At 37.8% G+C, this 15,341-nt stretch overlaps 1 protein-coding gene across 5 annotated transcripts in view; it reads left to right on the plus strand.

Annotated features, from left to right (window-relative positions):
- PHKB (phosphorylase kinase regulatory subunit beta) overlaps nt 1-15,341 on the plus strand; it is a 212,607-nt gene that overhangs the window by 39,925 nt on the left and 157,341 nt on the right. For all 5 annotated transcript variants that reach the window (XM_045533352.1, XM_045533356.1, XM_045533353.1 and 2 more), the window contains 2 exons: nt 1,750-1,857; nt 5,515-5,595. In XM_045533352.1, coding sequence (XP_045389308.1) covers nt 1,750-1,857; nt 5,515-5,595 — 189 coding nt within the window. The remainder of the gene's footprint in view (nt 1-1,749; nt 1,858-5,514; nt 5,596-15,341) is intronic.

A 15,341-nucleotide genomic window follows, 5' to 3' on the forward strand; every position in this document is an offset into this window, starting at 1 on the left:
GCCCTTTATCACTTGATTGGTTCCTCTGGCAGCTAGCCTTCCACCTTGAAGCTATCTAGGGGCGTATGGAGAGAGCCACATAAGCATGCACTCAGGCATGGTTGAAAGGGACTTACTATAAACAACAAAAGACACTCTTTCACCCCTATTGCTTAGGAAATTCCAAGCGTTCTAGGAGCTCAGTACCAGGAACTGGGGAGTAAGACCAAATTATGTATTTCACAGTCGCACAGGGATATACAGACAGCTAAGAAAAGTACAAGACAGGAGAAATAACTGAGGGATAATCCTCCTGATGTGGGAGTCCAGAGGAAGGAATTGTGGTTGGGGTTCAGAAAGGACTTTAAAAAAGATTTTTTTTGAGATAGGATTTTAAGTATGAGAAGAATTTTAAAAGATAGAGAAGAGAATGTGATTCCATATGGTTTCTTAGGCATGTGAAACAAGGCAAGGTCACAACCACCTAGGTATTATCATCACTTATATCTCTTCCAGAAGGAGGAAAATCATTGCCTTTACATAGAGCTATATATCATTCTATTCATTTTTGTGTTCTTATTTATCTCATACTTCAAGGGATTAGCACAGTGCTTGGCATATCATTGGCCATCAGTAATGTTTGCCAATTTGAATTGAATAGGTCCCAAAGAAATGTGTGAACTTTGTTGTCCTTAGAGTTTGTAGGATCATTTAGTGTTTACTTAGTATTCTAAAATGGTTAAATTTTATGTCTAATTAATAGATAATAGTGTGGCCTATGTTCTCTTAGAATTGGTGCCTTATTAAGTAGTCAAGAGTACGGTATATGTGGAAGGAGAAATGAAAACATGTTAACAGAAGCATAGGTTAAATTTTGTGACCCTGAGAGAAAGAAATGGTATTTGAAGTTTGAACATTTCCTGAATTAGAATATAGCCTGAAGTACCTTTTCATCATAAGTGTCATGTAAGCATATCCAAATACTAGTACAGTGGAATACAATCACTGAAATCGTGCCTCATAAAGTAAAACAATATTTTACTCTAAAATAAAATAAGATGCAAAACTTTGCAGAATTCGTTGCTAGTAAATTAACATGCTCCCTATTACACTTGAGTTGCCATGCTTGTGAAATATCAATTGACACTCATATTAACGCTATTAAATTAGTAGTTATGAGCTTTGTGTATTGTTTCTTAGAAAAGATGACATTTCTGGCCGGGCGCGATGGCTCAGATTACTAGCACTCTGGGAGGCCGAGATTACTAGGCTGAGATTACTAGCACTCTGGGAGGCCGGGGCGGGATTACTAGCACTCTGGGAGGCCGAGGCGGGTGGATCGCTCAAGGTCAGGAGTTTGAGACCAGCCTGAGCAAGAGTGAGACCCCGTCTCTACTAAAAATAGAAAGAAATGATCTGGCCAACTAAAATATATATAGAAAAAATTAGCCGGGCATGGTGGTGCATGCCTGTAGTCCCAGCTACTCAGGAGGCTGAGGCAGTAGGATCGATTAAGCCCAGGAGTTTGAAGTTGCTGTGAGCTAGGCTGACGCCACGGCACTCACTCTAGCCCGGGCAACAAAGCGAGACTCTGTCTCAAAAAAAATAGAAAATAAAAGAAAAGATGACATTTCTGCTGCTTTGGTCAGTCCTATGCTTACATGCCTCACCTTTCTTCATTAAAAAGGTTCGTGTAAAATAACTTATAATCTGTAGTTTGGATGAGTTTGTGAATTACTACCACTGTTTAAATTTTATGTTTGATTCTAGGTCCAACAGTTTAAGCAGGATCCGCGCCCAACAACGTGTCTTCACTCTGTTTTCAATGTGCATACAGGAGATGAGTTGCTTTCCTATGAGGAATATGGTCATCTTCAGGTAAAAAGAGAAGAATACAAACTTCTCTTTATACTGTGTATCGTAGAAGAATCCAGACTGTTTAAAAAATGTTTTTAAAGTAGATATCATAAATTGTTAAAAACAGAAATATAAAATCAACCCTGAAATGGAGAAGAAAGTGAAATACTCATCACCAGGGCTGAATTATTGTGATTGAACATTAAATCTGACTGAATTCTCAGTCCTTAAGCAAAAAGGGCAACTGAATGGATTATAATATTTTTTCTGTCTAGAATAAGGACGCCTACAGTTCTTTCAGTGACAAAAGCTTTTACTTGTTATCAAATTCAGAAGAAAATCAACACTTAGGAACTAGAGGAAAAAAAGACAATTGACAATGGTGTAGCAATAAATCAGTTTTTGTTACATGGCAATTCATCTCTTAATATGTCAACCTTCAATAAAGCTAAAAACATGCTGTTGAAATGAATTCCAAAAGGCATTTCTGAAGTTCATAAATTTTGTCTTATATAATATATTAAATGTTATACCTATGCTAAGAATACACAGGATTTTATGTTTTGTTTTCATTTTTTTTTTCCTCTCACATCTATGTACTTAACTGTCTTTTACTAGACATCCTGTTGCCGTGTTTCTAGGATACAGATATCATATATGCTATTTATCCTTAATGGATTTTCCTCCTGCTCATCATTTGGCTCTCTATCTTTGGGATAGAATAGTTATTATTCATATATTCCTTACTAAAATAGGAGTATCTCCTCTTTATAGTCCCTCTCTCTCTAGAGATCTGAACTATCTTACTTTAGTGTATCTCCTCCAAACACGGAAGTGTAGTATCTCCATTTCTGTGGAGCAGACGCTCGTGTACTTATTTGTAAACAGTTCCCTGGAGATTTAGCATTATGTGAGTATGTAGTTTCTCAACATTAACCTTGTAACTATAACATAATAGGATTTTGTATGCCTTTTGCTTTGAGAAATATGTTTACCATCAGAAATAGGGTTTTCAGAAGATAACAGCGTCTTTTTTCTTGTATCCCAGAATTTAAGGTCAATGCCTGCACATAGTAGGCATTAAATAAATGTTAGTCAATGTGTTACTTGGCAATCCCTTTACAGCTTGCCACTTATTGACGTTTTCTCACAGAAGCATCCTAAAAGTCAGAGCGGAGGGTTCTTAGGCGTGTTCCTGTAAGTGATTGTCCATAGGAATGAAATTTCTTTGAAGTCATTTTTAACAGGCCAATGTCAGTGCTATAAGAAAATATTAATATTTGCTGAGCACGGTGGCTCACGCCTGTAATCCTAGCACTCTGGGAGGCTGAGGCGGGTGGATCGTTCGAGGTCAGGAGTTCGCGACCAGCCTCAGCAAGAGCGAGACCCTGTCTCTACTAATAATAGAAAGAAATTACATGGACTACTAAAAATATATACAGAAAAAATTAGCTGGGCATGGTGGCGCATGCCTGTAGTCCCAGCTACTCGGGAGGCTGAGGCAGGAGGATTGCTTGAGCCCAGGAGTTTGAGGTTGCTGTGAGCTAGGCTGACGCCATGGCACTCTAGCCCAGGCAAGAGAGTGAGACTCTTGTCTCAAAAAAAAAAAAAAAAAGAAAATATTAATATTTGGATGAGCCTGTCAGTGGAGTGAAACTCTTTTCTACCATGTTTTAAGGGAAGGCCACACAAAAGTTATGTCAATCTATACAACCTAAAACCAGAATACTATATCTTTCTGTGTGGCCCACTTGGACCTTGACAAGACCCTGACACCCGCTGGGCTCTAGTGCTAGAAAGTCAGGAAACATCCAGGCCTGGTTCTTGAGAGGGCCACCAGCAGTGCCAGGCACTTGTGGCACACGGGCTTCTTCATTCTAAGGCTTCCAGGGCACCAATAATCTTCTGCCCCAATTGTCTATCATCAGTCAGTAAGGGAGGCTTGAGGGAGACACAAACCACCGAGGCTGTTAGAGGGTAATAATCTTCTATATTAGAATTGTATGGGAACAAAATTAGTTCTTGCTTTCTCTTCCTTCTTAATGTTTGCAGTTTCCTGGCTAAGTTAGAATTTTTCACTACTTTTTTGCTACTTATTTAATAATAGTTTTATTGAGATATAAGTCACATAACATATAATTCACCTATTTAAAGTATGCAATTCAATGGTTTTTAGTATATTTACAGAGTTATGCAACCATTATCACATTAAATTTTAGAGTACTTTCATCACCCCAAAAAGAAGGCTTATACCCATTAGCAGTCATATTTCATTTTCCCCAAAGCCTTCCAGCCCTAGGTAACCACCAGTATACTTTCCATCTCTGTGGGTTTGCCAATTCTTGATATTTCATATAAATGGAGTCGTACAATATAAGATTTTTTTGTGACTGGTTTCTGTCATTTAGCATGTTTTCAAGGTGTATTAATCAGTGTTCTCCAGAGAGACTGCACCAGTAGGACGGATGGATGGCTAGAGATAGAGAGAAATGGGAAGAGATTTGTTGTTAGGGAAATTGGCTCACATGATTATGAAGGCTAACAAGTCCCACAATAGGCCATCTGCAAGCTGGAGAACCAAGGATGCCAGTATGTGGCTCAGTCCAAGTCCAAAAGCAATAGAACCAGAGAACCGATGTTGTAACTCAGTGGAAGGGTGAAGGCCCGTGACTGAGAGCCCAAAGAGCATAACCGACTCTGGAAGAGAGAGCAACAATTCATCCTTCCTTCGTTTTTGTTCGTTCTGGGCCCCCAGCTGACTGGGTGCCCGCCCACCTTCCAAGTGTCGATCTTTCCCACGCAGCCCATCTACTCACATGCTGGTTTCGTTTAGCAGCATCCTCACAGGTGCACCCAGAAATAACGCTTCCCCAGTTACCTGGGTGTCCCTTTACCCAGTCAAGTTGGCACCTCAAATTAGCTGTCCCACAAGGGTTGTCCTCGTTGTGGTGTGTGTGTTTCCTGCTTCTTTACCTGAGACAATTTACACATCCCATTCAGGATGCTTAGAGAATCTTTTCTTGTTAAAGTGGACGTTATTGTCTTTTGCTTTGTTTTGTTTAGATGATAAAATGTCTATTTTTAATAATAAACTAAAAGAATACCTCATTTCTTCATAAAACTAATTTGTTCATACATATATTTTAAATTATATGCTATAGCATTGATTAAAATTAGTATGTTCTTGCGGTTGTTTACATAAATTCTGTGTTCTCTGAAAATAATAATGTTTTCCAGATGTACTGCCTGTTGTTTATGGTGTACTGACACAGTCTTAATGTCTTGCTTGCCAAATAACTTTTTCATTTACCTATATTTGAGGTGGATTGACATTACATTGCTGCCTGGGGGCAAAACTATGCCAAAGTAGAAGTCCTTTAGACCCAGAGCTTGAAAATAAGCCTTAGAAAGCAAATGATATAGAAACAATTGCTAACAGTTCTACTTGTAGCCATTTGCCTAATCAAGTGTATGAATTTGAAGATTTTAGAATTTTACATATAAAGCTGGGATTTTATTATGAACTAAATCCACAACTCCTTTATTTCACAATAGGAAAGGAAATAGTTTTTACATGACACTATTAGAGCAAATGACTTGTAATTTTAGCCTTTACATTTAATTTCATAACATAATCTTTTTGTTCTTTCCTTTAATCTTTTAATGTTGTTGTTTCAGATAAATGCAGTGTCACTCTATCTCCTTTACCTTGTGGAAATGATTTCCTCAGGACTCCAGATTATCTATAATACTGATGAGGTATGATTTCCCAAATTCTTTACTACTAAATAGCATCTCTGAGAATATCTTATTTCTTTTTTTTTAGTTTTAACAATGTATTTTTAGTTTCATAAAAATGGATTATTCTTAAATTCATATAGTGAGATATTGGATTTTAGATATTGGATCAAAAAGTCTTTATATCTTCAATTCATTGCACTTTAAAAATGAACATAATATACAACAGGTTGTAAAATTTTACTCCCTTGAAGACTTTATTTCAGGTGATCTGGAATAAAAATGCGTAACTTTCAGAAAATTTTAGTAGCAATGAAATTGAAATAACACTTGCAGATTATCTCAGAGTTATTAGGTCTCTTTTTCACATCATTGCTTTTTGTAACTCATCCTTTTATTTTTTTTTTAATCTTTTTTGTTTATAAGGTGTGTATATATATTTGCACTTTCTGCCTCACAAATGCCTTTTTTGGTGTGGAATGGGGGGGTGAATACAAAGTTGCATTGAAGTTAGGTACATTTCTCTATAGAATTCTCAGAAATACAAAGAAATCTTGTTAGTATGTTATATACATCTTTTAGTGTTTCATCTACCATCTGAAACCCTATAAATCATTTTTGTTTGGGGTAAGTTTCTTTAATTAAAATTCACATTGAGAAACTATAAGAGTAACTCATCCCTTTAAAAGTAGAAAGAACCTTTTATCATATCATACTTTTATTTGTAGAACCTCAGTAGGATTCTTCTTGTTTTTTGAAAGATAAATATCAAATTCTTATTCTTATTAGAAAAACTGTAAAGAATTCCTGTTTCAAAGGTGAGAAGCATTTCTTTTATAGGCACTAATGCTTAAACAAACACTTGCTGACACACTTTGAAATGTGCCACAATGGAAGCGAAAAAGCTTATTATTGAGATAGAACATCCAGTGAGAACTCTGTGGAAGAGTAGGTATGCTGGACCATACTTGTTATTATTTCTCTCCTGCGATCCGTGCACGGAAGAACAATTACATCATATACTCAACACCAACATGATCATTGGACTGTGCTGAGGGTCCTATGAAATAGGTATATGTAGTCCTGCCTTGTAGTAATTTATAGTCTCATACATCCTTCTACCGTGTAAGTTTATAGTCGCATACAATAAATAAAAAAGTCTATTTAGAAGTTAAATAATGATAGTAAGAAATTAATAATACTCAATTATGGTTTCTTCTATTTGATTAATCAAAGAATTGCATGTTTTTATTTCACCCAAATAGTTCTTAGTTTTTATAATATTGTGAAATAGTGGTATTCAAGCATTTTGGGTGGGGGATGAGCTGGGAAACGCCTATTTCAGGCTAACCTTTAGTAGCATGCTAGAATATAAAATAAAAATAAAAGAGGCATGACTGACTAAGGAGAGGAGAGAGGGCTTCCAGAACCAGTCCATTTAGCTTCTCATTTCTTTCTACCCATAGAAGCTCCAGAATACTGGGAAGAAGTGTCACAGGTCCCAGTGGAACACGATATGATAACCATTTACAATAAGTGGTATTAACTTTGTTGATTCCAAGTGATTTCAGAGTAATGTCACTTGAGGTAAAATGGTAGTAGTGAGATTGCTTGGTTAGTGGTGGCTTTGTTTTGTTTGGTATTTTCTTTCTAATTTTTAAAACTTTTGTTTTTGTAATAGCTAGCATAATTTATTTAAATCTTTATTCTTTAGCTACAATTTTGTTTAATATATTGCTTTAACCTTTCCATTATGATTTATATGGCTTTTGTATACTGAAGCTATTTTTGATATTGCCTTTCTTTTTTTCCTTCTTATTATATTTATGTTTTTTTCTTAGCCTTAGAGTTTTTATTTGGCTAACATCAATAGCCTTCAACATGCATACTTAAAAAGTGTCATAGTTGCTCTCCATTTTTTGGGGGACTCTCTACGTGTCAGGGATCATATGGACAGGCAGTAAATGAGCCTACGTAGAACCTTTCAGCGAATGAAGCTCCTTTTATCTAGAGATTTCAGAGAATTTGATTCTTCGAAAGGTGATGTGACTTGGAACTGTTTTCTTTTATAGCTATACCTTAGAACATGGATTGACAAGTTCATAACCCCATCTCTTCTTCAGTATGTAGTTTCATTCACATCTTAAGGCAATCCAAGGACCTAGGAAAGTAATGGGGCTACCACTCATTTCCTTCTCTTTTTACTATCAAATTTTAAATTTGTCATAATCTTTATTTTTCTTAGGATTGAAAAATGCAGTGTTTGGAGATACACATATGTATGGCACACATATACATATGTATATAATATAATATATATATACTACATTGTACTTTTGGTTTGTTGAATGGGCCTTCCTTTTGCTGCTTATCATCATATCTTTACTGATTATCTTGTTTTTATAAACTTTGTATTCACACTGTAGTTCCTTAAAGTGAGGGCCATTGTCTTCAGGGTCATATGTGCCCTTACTAAGGTGCTAGGAATACACTGAGTGTCAGTGCTTGTGGTGATGAGCTTTGCTGGGGATATATTCCTAAGGGCCGAATATTATATCTTTTGCAAATAGTGATAGTTTACTTCTTCATTTCCAATATGGAGTGCTTTTAAATCTTTTACTTAACTAATTTCCCTGGTTAGACTCTCCAATACAGTGTTTAATATAAGTGATGAGAGTGGACATCCTTGTCTTGTTCCTGAGATTGGGGGGAAACCTTTTAATTTTTTACTATTAAATATGATGTTACCTGTGGATTTTTTGTCGATGCTCTTTATCAGGTTGAGAAAGTTCCCTTTTATCCCTAGTTTTTTGACTGCTTTTAAATACTTTTTCTGTATCTGTTGAGATGTTCATATGGTTTTTATTCTTTATTCTATTCATACATAGTATTTCATTGACTGATTTTCTAATTTTGAATGAACATAAAATATTTGGAATAAATCCTACTTTATTGTCATGATGTATGATCCTTTTTATATGTTGCTGTATTCAGTTTGCTGAATTTTGTTGAGGATTTTTACACTGATGCTCATAATGGATATTGGTGTATAGTGTTTTGTTGGTTTCTGTGTGTGTGTGTGTGAGAGAGAGAGAGAGAGAGAGAGAGAGAGAGAGTCTTTGTCTGGCTTTAGTATCAAGGTAATAATGGCCTCCTAAAATGGGTTAAGAAGTGTTTTCTCCTCTTCTGTTTTTTGGAAGAATTTTGTGCAGGATTGATACTGTTTCTTTAAATGTTTGGTAGAATCCATCAGTAAAGCTAGCTGAGTCTGGGCTTTTATTTATCGAATTTTTTTGTTTTTGTTTTTGTTTTTCTTTGAGACTGAGTCTCACTCTGTTGCCCAAGCTGGAGTGCAGTGGCACGGTCATATTCACTGCAGACCCAAACTCCTGCTCTCAAACAATCCTCCCAGTTTGGCCTTCCAAAGTTCTGGGATTACAGGCCACCACACCTGGCCTCTTTATGGGAAAGTTTTTAATTACTATTTCAGTCTCTTACTTATATGTCTATTCAGATTTTCTATTTATTCCTGAGTCAGTTTTGGCAGTTTGTGTTTCTCCAGGGATTTGTCTGTGTCATCTAGGTTATCTATTTATCTAATTTGTTGGCATGCAATTGTGCACGATATTCTATTTAAATCCTTTTTGTTTCTCTAAGATTGGATTAATGTCCACTCTTTCATTCTTGATTTTAATAATTTCAGTCTTAATCCTTTTTTTCTTGGTCAGCCTACCTAAAGGCTTATCAATTTGGCAAATCTTTTCAAAGAACCAACTTTTGGTTGCGTCAATTTTCCTTTATTATTTTTCTATTCTCAATTTTGTTTGTTTCCTCTAGTCCCTTATTATTTCCTTCCTTCTGCTTGATTTGGGTTTATTTTACACTTATGTTTCTTTTTTCGTAAGGTGGACGTTTACATTATTGATTTGAGATTGTTGTTCTTTTTAAAATACAGGCGGTTATAAATTTCCCTCTTCACAGTGCTTATCTGCATCCTCTAAGTTTGGATATGCTGTGATTTTCTATTCATTTATCTCAATATATTTTCTAATTTCCCTTGTGATTTCTTCTTAGAGCCATTGATTATTTAGTAATGTGGTATTCAATTTTCACATATTTGTGAATTTCCCAAATTTCCTTCTATTATTAATTTATAATTTCATTCCATGGTGGTTGGAGAACATATGATTTCTGTAAAGTTATTGAATGTGGTTATTCCCATTATTGCCCTTTCAATTGAAATTTTTATTTTGATTCCTTTTAGTAATTTCTCTCTATATCAATTTTGTCTATTTGGTAAGGCATCTTTCTCAGGGGTTCCTTTAGTTCTTTGTATATGTTTTCCTTGAGCGCTTTGAGCATATTAATATAGTTGTTTTAAAGTCTTTGTCTAGGGCTCAGTACCTTGACTCATGCCTGTAGCACTTCGGGAGGCTGAGGCGTAAGCATAACTTGAGGCCAGGAGTTCAGGACCAGCCTGGGCAACATAGTGAGACCCCTGTCTCTACCAAAAATGAATACATTAGCTGAGTGTGGTGGTGCATCCAGCTGCTCGGGAGGCTGAGGCACCAGGATCATGTAAGCCCAGGAGTTTGAGGTTGCGGTCAGCTGTAATGATTCCATGGCACTCCAGCCTGGGCACCACAGCAAAGCCCTGTTTGAAAAAAAATAAAGAAAGAGAGAGAAGAAGAAGGAAGAAAGAAAGTCTTTGTCTAGTAGATTCCATGATTGGGCTTTATCAGGGAAAATTTCTAATAATTTCTTTTTCAAGTGTACAGGCCATAATTTCTTGATTCTTTGCATGTCTGATATTTTTTGTTGTTGCAACTGGACATTTTAAATAATATATCCACTCTGGAAATCAGCTCCCCTTACACAAGATGTGTTTAGTATTTGTGGTGTTGTAGGTATTTTTATTTTTGATGCTGTCTGTTGAGCATCTTTCCTGAAAAAATTCTGTGAATTCTGTATTCTTTGTTGTATGTGACCATTGATGTCTTGCTCAGTTAGCTTACTGGTCAGTTAATGATTGAACAGAGCTTTATTACAATGCTTACGTGCTTTGGGAATCTGCAGAGAAACAGCGGGACACACAGCACAGGAAAAAAGGTGAAATGTAGGTATATTTGCAAAGATTGGAGAGTGTGAGGAATACAATAGGGAATAGAGTGCGGGAGGGCTGTTCCTGCCCAGCCAGCCAGCGCTGTGCCAGCCGACCCACAGGAGGACAACCAACCCCCCCACAGGCCCCCAACCCGCTTGGACAGGGACATGCCTAAAGTCGGTGCAACGTCGTGGCATGGGACGGCAGGGTCTGTGGAGAGGAGACAATAGCGGAAGACATTCTGAACTCTCCGGTGCTGTGTGCTGGGACTGCGCTGGTCTGGGGAGGGACTGGCCTGAGTGGTTGCTTCCTGCCACTGTGACCACGACCGCATTCGGGAGTTTGGAGACAGGCCCCAGACTCCTGGAGGTCAGCGGGCCCAGCGCGCGGGAGTTGCACAGTGAATAGTGGACTCCGCCCTTGGAAACTGCCTGCAGTCTGGCCGGCGTGGGGGGACAGAGAGAGCCGGGCGCTCTGCTCCGCAGCTGTGAGTCTGTAGGACTCTGATGCCCAAGAGATAGCTGGTGGCAGATTGATTCAGCCTGCCGGACGTGCTTCGGCCCACTCTTGAGTGCTCGCCCCCAAAGCTAACTCTCCGGGTTTGGGTGGCCCCCTCTTTGGGGTCCCAGTCTGGAGAGGCTGCTACGCCATGGCAGTTTCGGGCACCAGCCCACACCCAGCCCGGGGACTCTCACGCTGATGCGGCGGACTCCGCCCCTAGAGGCCGGGAGGAGTGAGGGAAGTCGTGTTCTCTGCGTGGCACGCGGGAATCTGCAGAACTTTGGTGCCAAAGAAATAGCCCGCAGCCTGTTGATCTGGCCCGTCTGCACGGCTGTGGTCATCTGCTAAATGCGTGATTCCAGGACTCGCCCTCCAGGTCTGGGCCACTGCCATCCTTGGGGTCCCCCCCCCAAGGTCCTCCTTGGTGGCGGCAGTTTCAGGTGCCACCCCACCCCCAACCCCAGGACCCTTGAGCCGGGTGCAGCGGACTCCGCCCTTAGAGGCTGAGTGGGCGAAGAAAGCCATGTTCTCTGCACGACGTGCGTGAATCTGTTGGACTTTGCCCATATAACCCACAAAGATGCTTTCAGACTCTAGGTCAGGGATTGGAAAACAAACTTCCAGGCAAATGGAAGCCAAAAGAAAGCAGGCGTAGCTAGCCTTATTTCAGATAACATAAACCTTAAAATAGAAAAAGTAAAGAAAGACAAAGGTGGTCACCATATAATGGTGAAAGGAAAAATCCAACAAGAAGACTTAACAATTCTTAATATTTATGCACCCAACACAGGAGTACCCAGATACATAAAGCAAACCCTGATTGATCTAAATAACATGATAAACAGTAATGCCATAGTAGCTGGAGATTTCATCACCCCACTGACTGAACTGGACAGATCATCCAAGCAGAAAATAAGCAAAGAAACAATGAACTTAAACAGATCTCTAGAACAAATGGGTCTAACAGACATCTATAGAACACTGCATCAAAACAAAAGTGAATGTGCATTCTTCTCATCAGCTCATGGAACTGTCTCTAAAATTGATCACATCCTTAGCCACAAATCAGAACTCAACAAATTTAAAAAAATACAAATTATACCACATATCTTGTCAGACCACGGTGGAATAAAATTAGAAATCAAATCCAACAGAAAGGTTCATCTCTTTACAAAGTCGTGGTAATAAAACAATCTATTGCTGAATGACTATTCGGTCAAGGAGGAGATCCAGATGGAAATCAAAAGAGTCTTTGAAGTAAATGATAACCGGACACAACAAAATCTGTGGGATACAGCAAAAGCATTCCTGAGAGGAAAACTAATAGCAATAAATGCCGACATCTAAAAAACAGACAGATCATCAGTCAACAAACTAATGAACTGTTTCAAGGAACTGGAAAAGGAAGAGCAAATCAATCCTAAACCTAGCAGAAAAAAAGAAATAACTAAGATCAGAGCAGAACTAAATGAAATTGAGAATAAAAGAAATATACAGAAGATTAATAAAACCAAAAGCTGGTTTTTTGAAAAGATAAACCAAATTGAAGCCCTCTTGCTAGATTGACAAGAACTAGAAAGGAAAGGACTCTAATAAGCTCAATTAGAAATGAAAACGGAGAGGTACAGCAGACATCACAGAAATACGAAACATCATCTTTGAATACTATAAAAATTTATATGCCCCCAAACTACAAAATGTGAAGGAAATGGACAAATTCTTAGAAACACACAACCTCCCTAGGCTCAATCAGGAAGAAATAGAATTCCTGAACTGATCAATATTGAGCGCAGAAATTGCAGCAGCAATAAATAATCTTACAATGAAAAAAAGTCCTGGACCAAATGGGTTCACACCTGAATTTTACCAAACTTAGAAAGAAGAACTGATATTTACACTGCTGAAATTATTCCACAACATTGAGAAGGATGGAATCCTCCCCAAGTCATTCTATGAAGCCCATATCACCTTGATACCAAAGCCAGGGAAGGACACAACAAAAAAAAGAAAACTACAGGCCAATATCCCTTATGCATATAGATGCAAAAATTCTCAACAAAATCCTAGCATACCAAATTCAACAGCACATCAAAACATAATTCATCATGACCAGGTGGGCTTTATCCCAGAGATGCAAAGATGATTCAATATATGCAAATCTATAAATGTAATACACTATGTAAATAAAGGCAAGAACAAAAATCACATGATTCTCTCAACAGAGGCAGAAACAGCATTTGACAAAATCCAGCACACTTTTATGATGAAAACTCTTAACAAAATAGGCATAGATGGGTCATACCTGAAAATTATTATTAAAGCCATATAAAATAAATCCATAGCCAATATGATACTGAACAGGGAAAAATTGAAAGCATTTCCACTTAGAACTGGAACCAGACAAGGTTACCCACTATCTCCACTTCTATTCAACATAGTGCTGGACGTCCTTGCCAGAGCAATCAGACAAGAGAGGGGAATTAAGGGTGTCTGAATGGGGGCAGAAGAGGTCAAACTCTCGCTCTTTGCTGACGATATGATATATCTAGAAAATCTCAAAGATTCAACCAAGAGATTCCTGGAATTGATAAATGAATCCAGTAAAGTCTCAGGATACAAAATCAATGCACACAAATCAGTGGCATTCATGTACCCCAGTAACAGTCAAGCCAAAAATCAAATCAAAGACGCAACAACACCTTTCACAATGGCATCAAAGAAAATTAAATATTTAGGAATATATTTAACAAAGGAGGTGAGAAACATTTGTAGGGAGAACTATGAAACACTGAGAGAAGAAATTTTAGAAGATATAAATAGATGAAAATCCCTACCGTATTCATGAATTGGCAGAATCAGTATTGTTAAAATGTCCATACTATCTAAAGCGATCTACAGAATTAATGCAATCCCTGTCAAAATACCATCATAATTCTTTGCAGATCTGGAAAAATAATTCTATGCTTCATTTGGAACCAGAGAAGACCTTGTATAGCCAAAGCAATCTTAAGCAAAAAGAACAAATTGGATGGCATCAGTCTGCCAGACTTCAAACTTTGCTACAAGGCTATAGTAACCAAAACAGCATGGAACTGGCACAAGAACAGAGACACAGACCTTTGGAAAATACCTGAGAACCCAGATATAAAACTGTCCTCATATTGTCATCTAATCTTTGACAAAGCAGACAAAAATATACACTGGGGAAATGAATCTTTATTCAATAAATGGTGCTGAGAAAATTGGATAACCACATGCAGAAGATTGGAACTGGATCCCCACCTCTCACCTCTCACAAAAATCAACACACTATGGATAACAGACTTAAACCTAAGGCGTGAAACCTTAAGAATTCTGGAAGAAAATATTGGGAAAATTCTTCTAGACATTGGCCTAGGCAAAGAATTTATGAAGAAGACCCCAAAGCAATCACAGCAGCAACCACAATAAAAAAATGGAACCTGATCAAATTAAAAAGCTTCTGTATAGGCAAGGAAACTATCATTAGAGCGAATAGACAACCTACAGAATGGGAGAAAATATTTGCATGCTCTGCATCTGATAAAGGGCTGATAACAAGAATCTATATAGAACTTAAGAAAATTAAGAAAACCTCAAACAATGAAAAGTGGGCAAAGGACAAGAACAGAAACTTTTCAAAAGAAGACAGAATAATGGCCAACAAACATATAGCAAGGTGCTCAGCCTCTCTAAATCATTACGGAAATGCAGATCAAAACCACAATGAGATTTCTCCTAACTCCAGTGAGAATGGCCTTTTATCCAAAAGTCCCAAAACAACAAATGCTGGTGTTCATGCAGAGAGATAGGAACACTGTTACACTGCTGGTAGGAATGCAAATTAGTACAAGCTCTGTGGAAAGTAATTTGTAGATACCTCAAAGAACTAAAAGTAGAAATACCATTTGATCCAGCAATCCCACTACTAGGTATCTACCTAAAGGAAAAAAAGACATTTTACAATGAAGACATCTGCACTCAAATGTTTATGGCAGCACAATTCACGATTGCAAAGATGTGGAAACAACCCAAGTGCCCATCAATACGTGAGTGGATTAATAATAAGTGGTATATGTATGCCATGGAATAGTATTTAACCATAAAAAGGAATGGGGAACTAGCACCTCTTTTATTATCCTGG

Source organism: Lemur catta, chromosome 20 (assembly GCF_020740605.2).
Source record: "Lemur catta isolate mLemCat1 chromosome 20, mLemCat1.pri, whole genome shotgun sequence".
NCBI lineage: Eukaryota > Metazoa > Chordata > Mammalia > Primates > Lemuridae > Lemur > Lemur catta.